Here is a 12,836-nt window from a genome sequence, read left to right on the forward strand (position 1 = left end):
GGAGTTTAAACGTGTAGCTTAAGATGTTTTGATAGCATTTTTTCCGTCCAGATACCAATTCACAGTGACAAAAGTTGGCCACAGAGAGAGACATTTACTCACCTGGATAAGAACTCAAATCCTCTTTTGTGGTTGTATACATGCTAGGGATGCATCATTTTGTTGTTTGTAATGGCTGAGTGCTTGTAACCAATAACAACCTACCTAGCTGTCGTCACTCTTTTTTTTTTTTTTTATTTCTTGTCCTTTTTTTCGTCACACGTTTGTATTTGTGACACTTTTGCTTTCCCAAGTATGTATTGTACTTTTGTTTGATCGCAAAAGTAGTAGTTCCAACTAGAGTAGGTGTCTCATGGGGCCACATTATGACACACACACACACACACACACACACACACACACGCGCGCGTTGCTGTCGCGGCTGGTAAGAAAAGTCAGAGCACATTCTTGTTTACCCAGCGGAGAGCCTCTGTGATGGGGCCATCATCCAGGCTGGTGCAGGGCTCCACGGGGAGGACAGAGTGCACCAGAATCCCACTCCTCCTGGGATCACTGGCAACAACCTGAGACAGACATATGAGACAATAAATATTATGGCTGCACGATATGAGGAAAATATGCGATAACGTTGTTGAATGTCGCGATAACAATATTACTTGCGATAACTAAACAGATATTAAAGTGTACTCAGTTCTGCTTCTTTTAGCATTCTTCTAAAATACAACAAATTGCTTGTTGAATTGAAAACAAAAAGGAAATCATTTCTAACATTTTATTGAACAAACTGAACATTAAACTGAACATAAAAGGCACCACTTAAAAGAGAACGACAGTTACATTTTAAAGTGCAGTTTTTTTTAAATTAACACAAAAAACCTGAGTGTCTTACGCGATATGTCGCAGCCTTTCGTGATGTGTTTATTGTGCAAGTTGATATTGCGATGACAATAAAAAAATATATATATTGTGCAGCCCTAGGAAATATGGTGGTAACATCATAAAGACTGATGTTCTGGTATCACATACCACACAAGTTTCTGATGGTACATCAGCAGCAGATTCTGCAGCTCAGGTGAAGCACAGCAACAGCTGCACTTGAGTTAAAGATGTTTAAGTTTAAGTACATTTTTAGAGTTTAACAAAATAATGCACTTTTATGGAGAAAAAACAAACATATAAACCTTCAGCAAAAATAAGCTGAGGTGGTATTTTGCACAACAAATGCCATGTACCTAATTCATGTTTTTTAAGCCAGCATCTCCTGACTTAACTGACATGTATTTACAGGCAGCCAACATAACAGATTGAATTCAGTCGAGCAGTTTTTGGGATCTCTTGGGTTGTCGCCACAACAAACAACCTTCAGACCAAAACCCTTAGCAGCAGCTCCTGCAATGCTAAACATTTTGTTTCTGAAGAATGAGATGAGAAAACCTACTGTGTCATCTTCAGCAGCGTCTGGATCGAAGTTCAAAGGCTTCGGGTTCAACCACTCCAAAAGCCTGCATCGGAAACAACAGTCAGAATTAAAAAACCTTGGATATAATCATCTATAAATTCGAGGCATCTCTGTGAGCAGCGAGGGCGGGGCCACATCGCCACACCTGGGGCCACATTGCTACCTGGATGTGACGGCTAATCGAAAAAAGCCAATCTCTAGGTGAGCCACAGCTGAGCCGCGCCTATAGTTAGATAAAGTTGTAAAAACAAAAACACTGGGACCCAAGCAATCGGCCGGTTCCGAACTGGCACGTGCTCCACACGGGCACTGCACTAATTAGGACTGAAAAGACACAAAAATGTTAACCCTCCTGTTGTCCTCAGGGTCATTTGACCCATTTTCATAATGTTTCTATACCAGAAATTTGTGTTTCTTTTAACCAAATTGTCAAAAAAAATAACGTGGATGGTTCCCTACAGCGCTCTTCACAAGTAAAATAAATGATCAGTTCACTACTTTCATTGAATTTGGGTGTTTTATTCAATTTTATAGCATTTGAAAAAATAGAGAAAAGAACGTGAAAGTGACAAAAGTGTCAAAAAAAGAAAACGAGAAAAAGGGGCATAAAAAAATGGAATACGTGTCAAAAAGTGTTGAAAAAGATGACCAAAACGTTGTCGTTTTTAATTTTTGACTAATTTGACCCAGAAAAGCAAAAAGTTGCATGGTCGATGTGAGGACAACACAAGGGTTAACGTATTTTTTCATCGACCCATCACTCTGCATGTTTGTTTGTGAATCCTTTCCCTCTGAGCTGCAGCTCACCGTGAACAGACCCAGTCCTCTTCACTCCTCCACGTCTTCTCTGCTGGCCCCGACTCCCCTGATCTACTAAAACTGCTGAAACAAAAGTGGAGACGATAAATTGGACACACAAAATGAACTTTCCACCTGGTATGATAATGTGTCTGGTATGCAGACAGCCTCTTAATCTTTTAGATTTAATTTAACAGGATCACATTTACACCTGACAGTCACACTAATGTATTCATGCTGTAATAGATATGGGTTTAATGTTGGGAAAGAAGGCTTTAACAGCGAGTGCAGAACATTTTACTGTACCTTGTTTCTTCATCTGTCTGATATTTAACCAGACTGCTCTCACAAAGACCTTCAGCTCCACTTTTTCAGCAAATGAAATACAAAATCAAGCCGAAGAATGCAGTTACTAATTGCTGATCTTCACTTAACATTAAAAACAATCAGCTCAATGAACTAATATTGACATTTGAAGTAAGAAAGCATCAATCAGTCTCACCTCATACTGAGCAATGCTTGGTTGTCCGGTGTTTCAGGCTCACTGTTGTTTGAAGGGATTAATCTGTGTGACAAAATACAATTACCTAAGCACTGCAGTAGTTTGGCACATAGAGTATAGGTCTGCAATCTTAAGCATTAATCAATTAAAGATTTAAGCCCAATTCGGACTGGATTTATTTCTCTAGAGGACGTGGAGTGATTCTAACATCGCCAAATACTCACTGGTTCTCTTGTAATTTAAATGCAACAAACTTGCTTAAAAGTGGATCGGAGTTTTTCCCACAGAAAGCGCTGCTTATCCTACTTTGTTTATTAATCATCTCAGTGTGAAATATGACTTATGTGTTAGTCTTTTTCGGGCTCCATTTGTTTACCTTTGGCAAATTGACTAAGAATCACTGCATTACTTTTATACAAAGGAAAACTTAAAAAAATGTGATGATTTGACTCAGGCGAGTTCTAAGTAAACTCTGAAGACTTTTTCCCCATGATTTCTAAGTGGATTTATGGATGTTTATTTCCAATGATATCCTTGGAAAGTGTAAGTCACACTGAATGATAACGATATGTCTTTAAATGTCTCTGGGGAGGCTTTTGGCTTCGTCCTGCTGAACGTCCATGTCTTTTACAGACCATAAACGCAAGTCACTTACCGACAGTTTAAAATAGGGCTGCAGGATATGAGGAAAATATGCGATAATGTTGTTGAATAGTTGCGATTTGAGCGATATTACTTGCGATAAATAAACAGATATTACAGTGTATTCAGTTCTGCCTTTCTGTGGCTTTCAGTATTCTGCTTAAATACAACAAATAAAAAAAAAAGGAAATAATTCCCAACATTATTTTATTGAACAAATTGAACATTAAACTGAACACAGAAGGCACCATTAAAAAGTTTTCTGCCGACACTCTTTCAATTAACTCAAAAACCCTCTGAGTGTCTTCAGCGATATGACGCAGCCTTTCGCGATGCGTTTATTGCGCAATTTGATATCGCGATAACTAAAAAAAAACAAAACTTTATTTTGCAGCCCTAGTTATAATGCTGTCAGTAACAATAAGTTGAATTATCGAGGAACACGGAATGTTTCATTCTCAACCTCCCCGTGTCATTTCAATCAACTGATTTAATGTTGAAGATGTCTGCATACACTTCCTGTCCTGTGCAGGTGGCGGAGGCTGCAGTCGTTTCTTCAGGTCGGCAGTCTTTTAGCACTTCATGCTGACTGACCTGGAAAAACCAAACAAAAAAACTAACTTTTAAATCTAGATTTATTGTTGAGGAATTACTAACCAAACAGTACAGGTGAAACCTACAAGAAACCCAACAACCACACGTGTGTGCACTCCATTAGAGTGGACAAGGGGGGAAAAAAAAATAGGAGAAAGATAAATTCCCAAACAACAGGCCTCCAGGAGTTTAGACCCCTGTGGATATAACTTGTGTGGGTGTCAAAAATGTGCTTAAAACTGTACCAGAGCTTTAATTCTTAAAGGTTCTGCCATTTAGCTTGAGAAACACTTCCTGTGTTGGGCATGTACTCACACATGGAGCCGCCTGCTGGTAGCTGCTGTAAGGATTCAGAAACTTCAGGAACCTGTTGGTTATGGGAAATGATATGAGTATTAGTTTCACATTGCCAGACCTTCCTCCACAGCGCTGCGGAGGAGGGTCTGGTTAGTCCACACAGCATTCCTGGATGGGAGAAAAACATGCTCTGGTTTATTGGCATTTCTTTAAACCAATCACAATCGTCATGGGCGGCGCTAAGCACCGGAGCCTCTTCAAAATAGCCTCGGGAAGGAACTTGTTTTGGTGGAACATGTGTACGTTCAAAAGTAGTTTTAGTCGTGCAACAGAAAATTCTGATTGGACAGATAGTCTAGCTAGCTGTCTGGATTTACCCTGCAGAGATCTGAGGAGCAGTTAACTAGGGCTGCAACTAACGATTATTTTAATAATCGATTAATCTGTCGATTATTTTTTCAATTAATCGATGAATCGGATAAAAAAAAACTCAATACATACTTACATACATACTTGTTGTTTTAGTTAATAGTTGTGTAAAGGTAAGTAACCCAAAGAGCAGATACAGACCACACACACACACACACACACACACACACACTTCACTTGAAGCTTATTCATTAAATTATTACCATCATTGTAGTAAGTGCGAGTTAAGTTCATTTGTACACCACATTTAAACACAGCTTAAGATGACCAAGTGCTATAAAAGAACTTTAAAATGAAATTAAAAAGTACAACACACACAAATATATTTGTCAACAATAACTGATATGGGACAAAGCACAGAATATATACATGATGAAAATTAATGGGCCAAAAAAGGCGAGTGAATAAAAACGTGTCTTTAGTCTTGCTTTCCTACTGTTATTAACGAGCTAACGCTAGCTTGTCATGCTAGTCAGCTGGATAACGAGTAAACACCAGCACCAGAAGAGGGACGTTACGTTCCTCACTTCAAAACGGAACAAAAGTAGGATTCTGTAGTGACTTTACCCTGCTGTTGAACTCCCTTCCTCCTCATCAAGGACTCCAACATGTTTACGTTTTAGGTGCTGAATCATCACCGTGGTGCGCCCGTGCCATGCCGTGTCGCTTTTGCTTATCTTGCAATTAACACGTTTTTGATTTATTTAGTGTGAAATGCTCCCACACCTTGGATGACTTAGGTCGTACTGATTTCTCTGCCTCCGCCATGTGTTTCAGAACAACGTTAAGGGCCTCTCCGGTCTCTCTCCGTATTTCCTCTACCCCCGCTCTGCTCTTTTTTCTTTTCTTTCGCTCCGCGCCGCTCCGCACGGCACTCAACTCAATTGCTTTTATCTCCGCGACTGAGTGGCGTGTCGCGCGACACAACGAATCAATGATGAAACTCGTTGCCAAGTTTTTTAATAAATTGAATTTTATCGATTCGTTGTTTCAGCCCTACAGTTAACCATAGTCTTCATAAATCCACCGGAGGTTAGAATGCCAACACAAAGAAAGCAGAAGGTGACGGACATCCGGCCTAAAATTGGGGACATCTGGCAGAATTTACAGAACAATCCCTGAAATGAAACGTCGTCGATATAGACTATGCGAGTATCAACCAGTCATATTAAAAAGACATGAAACGTGCCGTTGTGAGAAGTACTGTATGTGATTGTAGGGCTGCATGATTATGGCCAAAATGATAATCACGATTATTTTGATCAATATATTGATCACGATTAATTATCACGATTATTTCTTGATTTTAACCAAAACAAATTTTATTGTCACATAGGCTAATTATAACTGCTTTCACATCCATATTGTGCTACATTCCTCCTTTGTTGAAGGATACTATGAAGGAGTATGCCATTTCTGCTGTTGTGCGACCGCTTTCCAAACATGCGCGTTTGCCATGAAAAGATACAGGCAACGCAATTTTCTGTTCATGTTAACGGCGCATGTTAAAATGTGCCCGGTATCTACCGGACGGAATAGCAACGCGGATTACGGTGCCACTTAAATGTCTGCGTTGCGCTCTGATGCTCCAAAACAGACGTTAGAGGCAACAGAACCATCGCTGCATGTCACGCTAGTAAACACTAATAACACGTTACACAGCAGCTAACGTTAGCCTACCGTTAGCTACAGTAGTAAACGTGGTTAAAATGCTGACAGCTAAACGGTGTAGTGTGACTGTATTTCACTGTAGAGGATTCAACAGCGGGACGTACAACAGTCTGTCGCTAAAGCTATGAGCTAAAAGACTCAAACTAGCACTGCTGCTGTCTGAAAAACAACACAGACGGGACTAAATGTTGCGTTTACTGGTAAACTGGTAAACCTCGTGACGACTTATGACCGACTACTATCTGTTGTGGAATTTTCCTCACGTTACTCTGTCCTCTGTGACTGTCTACATCTAAACTAAGCTGCGCGGTGCGGGGAACAACTGATTGGCTCATGGAGGCACGTGATCAGAGAGTGGTTTACGGAGCTTTGGGGGAAAAAAACTTTGATACAGAGCGTTCTATGAACTGAATGAAGCATTTTAAATATCGCTTGATCACGTGAATTTGATCGTGGGAAACCAAAATCGTGATCGTGATTAAAATTTGATTAATTGTGCAGCTCTATGTGATTGAGTTTAATTCTTACCTGAACAAACTGAGATTTTTGCTCAGAGCTGCAGCCAGAGACGAGTCTGTATCCTCCGACGAATCACTGAACATGAGAGCAGGTCGGTTAACTTAGATTCATAAGTTATCTCTGTTCAACAGTGAACTGCTGAACTGAATCAAACGTGCGCTTACCGCTCTACAACAGCAGCAGCAGCAGCGTCTGGGCCGTTCTTTGACTGGCTGCCTGGAGACAGATGTCCGTCTGTGAGCGTTGACCTGCTGCCTTCCTCGAAGGTCTTCAGCTGATGTTGTTGGCTCTAAAGCAGCAGAGAGGTCAGAGGTGAGGACGTGTGGATGTTTACTGGAGAACCGACAGTAACATTGTGAGCAGCGCTGCTGACCTGAGGTGTAGAGGGAGCCGTCAGCCAATCAACAGCTTCGGCTGCAGTCAGATTTTGTGACATCACTGAGGGTTAAACCAGATTAGAGTCAGTCTGAATGCAAAATGTAAAACAGATTCACAACACCATTTTGTTTCGGTCACCATCTTTGCTACGGAGCTGAAGCTACAGGAACACCAATGTATTTTTAAACTTGCAAATGTGGCGAGGGGGAGCTGCAGCAGTTACTATTGAAACTGCGAAACACGAGCTATACAATGTTATATATATATATATATATATATACACACACTGTTTATGCAGGGTTTTTTTCCAATAAGTACCACTATGCTGCTGGCAGTTATTGAGAAACTATAGCCAGGCGGACAGTAGGTGGCGGTAATGCTCCGCCCGGCTACAATTTACCATTTAACAGAAGAGTAATGTCCAGTCAGTGCATAACGGCCTTGTGCGATTTAAGACACCACTACTATGTCGAAATGTACGCACTGCACAAGTGTGCCCAGTGTACTACATGTTAGTGCACTCACAAAGTATCCAAATTGAGACACACTATAAGTCTTGATATACATGACTGCCCCGAAAAGTAAGTCACATCTGTGTGTTTACCAGGAGATAGTTGGGTCTGTGCTGTCGGTTTCTTTGACGTTGTGCCGACAGTCTGGGTTAAGATGCTGTAGGACAACATGACAGGATGTGTGTCCACCTCGTCCAGGCCGTTGCTGTCAGCTGACTCTCTGCTATAGTACGCAAACTTTTTGGCCACCAGATCGTCGTTCACACAGATCTGAAAAATCAACAAAATACTGGTGATTCTTTTCACTATGTGTAAAAAAAACAAAACAAGCTCTGATTAAAAAATGCACAAGGATATAACTGTCAAACATAAGCAAGAAACAAGAGAAGGGCCGATGAAAACTGGATGTTGTCAACAACGTTAGACAAGACTTTAAGTAGCGAATTTAAGGAAGATTTTTTGGGGCATTTTTGAGGCCTTTATTTATATAGGACAGATGAAGACCGCAGAGGTCCGCAGGTCGGAATCGAACCCGCGGCTGCTGCGTCAAGGAGTAAACCTCTATATATGTGCGCCTGCTCTACCAACTGGGCTAACCCGGCCACAATTTAAGGAATTTTATGTATATTTATGTCTGTATAAAGTTCTGTGTTTATACTTAATGTTTGAAGTTCTTTTTCTAAATTAACGTGACTTGCTAAATTTTACACCAAGGGGTCAAAGTTCACCTTGACGTTCCTTACGGTCAGGTACAGCTCAATGGATGTGGAGTCCGACTCGGATTCAAGCAACACGGCCTCTGTCTGCGTCGACACTGGTGGAAGGAAGTAAACTCAAATCAGAATGACTCCCCAAGATTGGAAACATGTTTTAGCATCAGTTTCACCGCTGAGCAGTTTAGAACATCACACATTTTGATTCCAGTAAGTTAAATCTACAGAAGAAAACCACAGTTGTTCATCTATCTGCCATGTTGGTCACCTTGCAGCAGTTTGTGCAGGTAGAGCGTAGCAGAGCTGTCCCATTGAGTGGACGGACTGCAGAGGAAAAGAATAAAGCATCAAGTTAAAAGTGAATTTACTTTTACAGTAGAAATATATATGTAAACACAGAGATGAAGTTGGTCAAAGGTGCAGTACACAATGCTGCGCAAAGATTGTTGATATTTGAACTCAACTGCCAAACAAATACAACCCCCCCCTTCATTCATCAACTGTTGCCGCCTGTTGCAGATTGGCTGAAATAGTGTTTTGTGGCTCATGCACTTCTTTCGGTTTGTTTTCCATTTACACACACAGGGCTGTGTATTAACGCCAGATTTTTTTTTCAGCGCAGACAGAAAATAGAGAGCCAGGTGACCGTGAGGAGATATTCGCTGAATTCGACATAAAGTGTATTAGAGATAGAGATAGATACCTGCAGTGACAGGGCAGGGACTGACCCTGTGATTCAGTATGCATGGTAAGGTGCTCTATGAGAGTGTGTGTGTGTATTGGATTAACATCACTTACTATACCTTTTCAAGATCTGAAAAACTGGAACTGTGGATATCCTAAACACTGTGTGTAGCGTGCTTCACTAATCCATCAACAGTTCAGTTGTAGGCAGTGAGTTTGTCTTACATGAGCGCTGGCGCCTTCTCAAAGACAGACACTCGCAGGGTTTTTGGTTTGATGCCCGCCAGGTGGAACTTTCTCACCCAGAAAGGCAGCTGGAGGAAGGGCTCCATAGCGATTCGTATCCTTGTCAGACCAAGACGAAAACACAAAAGTTGAAAATCAAACAGCACAGACACACAAACATCTCTCAGGTCTGCAAAAGATATATAATATATATTTGAAATTGTTTGATAAATGATGTTCAAGAAAATCAGCTGTGACGCAATTAAGTGCCTTATAATCAAAACCCTCTTGTACTCTTTAGACTAATCTGGTAAAATGACAGTGGTCCAGTGTCGAGGACTGGTACAGTTCTGGTCTTACTGGTCCGAGGGGATGACGAGTCGTTCTCCGTGGTCGACCAGGAGGCAGCGAACATGACAGTACAACGAATCCATAAAGATCGACTCCACCACGGCCCGACACCACGACTTCCTCACTGACCAGTACACCACATACACCTGAGAGGAAATACAGTACAATCTGGTACGTTCAGAAAATAAAATCACTTTACTGTAATAGAGCCTTTAAAACCAGGAAAAGACAACACTTCACATCATATCACGATATCAAAAATTGAAGACGATATCTAGCCTCATATATCGATGTCGATAGAATATATATATTGCCCAGCCCTACGTCCAATGCACCTCCAGCCCAATTTAAGCCCAATTTGTCACAAGAACACGTACTGCAGACGTTGCATTACCTGTCCCTCCTCTAACGTTGCGGGCTTCAGCTTGCGCAGGTCCTGAGTGACGTCGTGGTAGAAGAGGTTCATCCGAGTCAGCAGTTTGTCGTACTGGTCTGTGGTCTCTGCGTCACCGACGGGCCCCCGAACAACCCGACCCCAGAGGCAGGACGGGCTCTCAATCTGCAGAGAAAGAAATGTTTTCGAAGAGGCACCAGGACTGGGTCCAATTTTACAGATATACACACTCTTCGCATGATTTACAGTCATATAATGCTTGTTTTGTTCCCGCTCAAATTCCATAGTAGCTAAATGCATGGATGTATGTTGTATGTATTACATACAACGTACATACATGCATCCATGTTATTTTGGGGCAATTAGGTTGTAAGAAATCCATATTTCTGATATAAAAAAACTTTGAAAACGAGTCAAATTTGACCCGAGGATAACACAGGGGTTAACCGGGCAGAGGGCAGTGAATGTACCTCATTACCACGTTTTAACGTCTAACAAAATTGCAACTTAAGGCCCCCAACAGAGCGTTTTAGCAGCCATAGATTGTGGTGAGTTATTTCTTTAATAAAACAGTTTTTAAATCGACTCACATGAACGAGACATAACGGAAACCCCCAAAGCCCTTCTAACGTTTTTCCCAACTGCATCACGCCCTAATTACTTAACGACGGCCAATGTCAATGTTCAATGTTAGCTAGCTAGCACTTATTGATAGTTGACTTAGTAAAATGCTCACTTACCTTCAAATTTGATATTTTCAGCATTGTGTGTCGGTTCGTCAATTCCCAACCAAGTCTAAACAACAACAGCCACTGTAAGAAAACACAACAAGTTAGCTAACTATCTGATTTTGCTGCAACGTTAAGCCAATTTAAGATGAAAAGTTAGCAGCAGACATTTTGCACCCAAGACCAAGACCCGCGCGCATAACGTAACCTAACGTGGGCTAACGTTAGCTAATGTTGACGTCGGCTAACCGGTGTTACACTAACGTTAGTTCAATGAAAACTAAACCTAGAAATGCACTTAGATAGAGCCGGCTTTGACATGTGTTCATTTAGGCATTGTTTTGTATTCTTTGTTTATTTCCATCGACGTTAACCCGTAAAACGTACCTGTTTCCGAGCTCCTGACCGGGGAACAGCCGGTGAATCGGAAAGACAAAAATGGAAGTGAACTTCATTGTGACTGTAACCGGTAGAGGTCGCTATGGAGATACACCAGTTTCCTTCTCCGAGACAATAAAAACATAGTAAAAATAGTCGGTAGAGTAAAATACAAATACAACAGATACAATTATCAATAAATAAAAGGCATAGGCTAGCCAAAAGCTAGCCTGAACAAGTGAGTCTTCACTTGTCCCTTAAAACAGTCCACATTCTCAGCAAACCTAATGCTGGTTGGCAGAGCATTTCAGAGTCTGGGTACCATAGCAGCAAAGGCTCTATCCCCACATGTCTTCATGGCTATTTTGCTTCCATTATATGTTTTCTTACTGTATGCGTATTGTTAAAACAAAAAATATCCAAAATACACATTTAGGTGTTTATTTTTTGCATTGCCATAGAATGATTTTTTTTTTTTTTTTTAATCTTCTTTAAAGTGCTCATATTATGCTCATTTTCAGGTTCATAATTGTATTTAGAGATTATATCAGAATAGGTTTACATGGTTTAATTTTCAAAAAACATCATATATTTGTTGTACTGTACATTGCTGCAGCTCCTCTTTTCACCCTGTGTGTTGAGCTCTCTGTTTTAGCTACAGAGTGAGACATCTCAACTTCTGTTCCATCTTTGTTGGGAGTCGCACATGCTCAGTAGCTAGGTAAGGACTACTAGCCAGTCAGAAGCAGAGTATGAGGGTGTGCCCTGTCTATTTGCTCCTGCAGACTGCTCCATTTTAATAATAATAATAATAATAATACATTTTATTTAAAGCACATTCATGACACCCAAGGTCACTTTACAAACAAAAAAGGACATTAAAATTATAGTAATAGGCCTACAATAAAAAAATAAAAAGTCCGTCAGTCAGTCCATAAGCCATCTTGAAGAGATATGTTTTAAGTCTGTTTTTAAAATCAGTAATTGAGTCACAGTGTCTGATGTAGTCTGGCAGTGAAAACAAACATTGTCTATTGACAGTATTTTATGACTTAAGAAGTGAAAAAAAAGACATTCCCTTTTATAATATGTCAACAAAATGAAACAAACGTTTTGAAATAGTATATCACTGGTAGATTATACAGTGGTGGAAGACATATTTAGGTCTAGAGGTGCAACAATGAATCGATTAATCGATTAGTTGTCAACTATTAAATTAATCGCCAACTATTTTGATAATCGATTAATCATTTGAGTAATTTTTTTATTAAAAAAATGAGATTTCTCTGATTCCAGCTTGTTAAATATGAATATGTTCTAGTTTCTTCTCTCCTCTGTGACAGTAAACTGAATATCTTTTGAGTTTTGGACAAAACAAGACATTTGAGGACGTCGTCTTAGGCTTTGGGAAATACTGATCCACATTTTTCACCATGTTTTGACATTTTTATAGATCAAACAACTAATCGATTAATCGAGAAAATAATCGACAGATTAATTGACTATGAAAATAATCGTTAGTTGCAGCCCTATTTAGGTCCTATAGTTAAGTAAACAATGGT

General features: G+C 40.3%; 1 protein-coding gene across 4 annotated transcripts in view; it reads right to left on the reverse strand.

Moving 5' to 3' along the window:
* tdrd12 (tudor domain containing 12) overlaps nucleotides 1-11,398 on the reverse strand; it is a 29,150-nt gene extending 17,752 nt beyond the window's left edge. Inside the window, exons 1-18 of one of the 4 annotated variants that reach the window (XM_031279814.2) lie at nucleotides 11,284-11,398; nucleotides 10,909-10,980; nucleotides 10,169-10,333; nucleotides 9,784-9,920; nucleotides 9,424-9,543; nucleotides 8,783-8,838; nucleotides 8,530-8,615; nucleotides 7,894-8,071; nucleotides 7,285-7,349; nucleotides 7,076-7,200; nucleotides 6,921-6,986; nucleotides 4,311-4,362; nucleotides 3,916-3,995; nucleotides 2,760-2,822; nucleotides 2,564-2,623; nucleotides 2,267-2,341; nucleotides 1,439-1,502; nucleotides 456-563 (exon numbers count right to left, since the gene is read on the reverse strand). In XM_031279814.2, the coding sequence (XP_031135674.1) occupies nucleotides 456-563; nucleotides 1,439-1,502; nucleotides 2,267-2,341; nucleotides 2,564-2,623; nucleotides 2,760-2,822; nucleotides 3,916-3,995; nucleotides 4,311-4,362; nucleotides 6,921-6,986; nucleotides 7,076-7,200; nucleotides 7,285-7,349; nucleotides 7,894-8,071; nucleotides 8,530-8,615; nucleotides 8,783-8,838; nucleotides 9,424-9,543; nucleotides 9,784-9,920; nucleotides 10,169-10,333; nucleotides 10,909-10,932 (1,524 nt within the window). In that variant the 5' untranslated portion in view covers nucleotides 10,933-10,980; nucleotides 11,284-11,398. Of the gene's footprint in view, nucleotides 1-455; nucleotides 564-1,438; nucleotides 1,503-2,266; nucleotides 2,342-2,563; nucleotides 2,624-2,759; nucleotides 2,823-3,915; nucleotides 3,996-4,310; nucleotides 4,363-6,920; nucleotides 6,987-7,075; nucleotides 7,201-7,284; nucleotides 7,350-7,893; nucleotides 8,072-8,529; nucleotides 8,616-8,782; nucleotides 8,839-9,423; nucleotides 9,544-9,783; nucleotides 9,921-10,168; nucleotides 10,334-10,908; nucleotides 11,238-11,283 lie in introns of those variants that run through there. The other 3 variants (XM_031279818.2, XM_031279820.2, XM_031279819.2) reach the window with 3 other exon arrangements.
* Nucleotides 11,399-12,836: the final 1,438 nt, after the last annotated feature.

This window comes from Sander lucioperca, chromosome 7 (genome assembly GCF_008315115.2).
Source record: "Sander lucioperca isolate FBNREF2018 chromosome 7, SLUC_FBN_1.2, whole genome shotgun sequence".
Lineage (NCBI taxonomy): Eukaryota > Metazoa > Chordata > Actinopteri > Perciformes > Percidae > Sander > Sander lucioperca.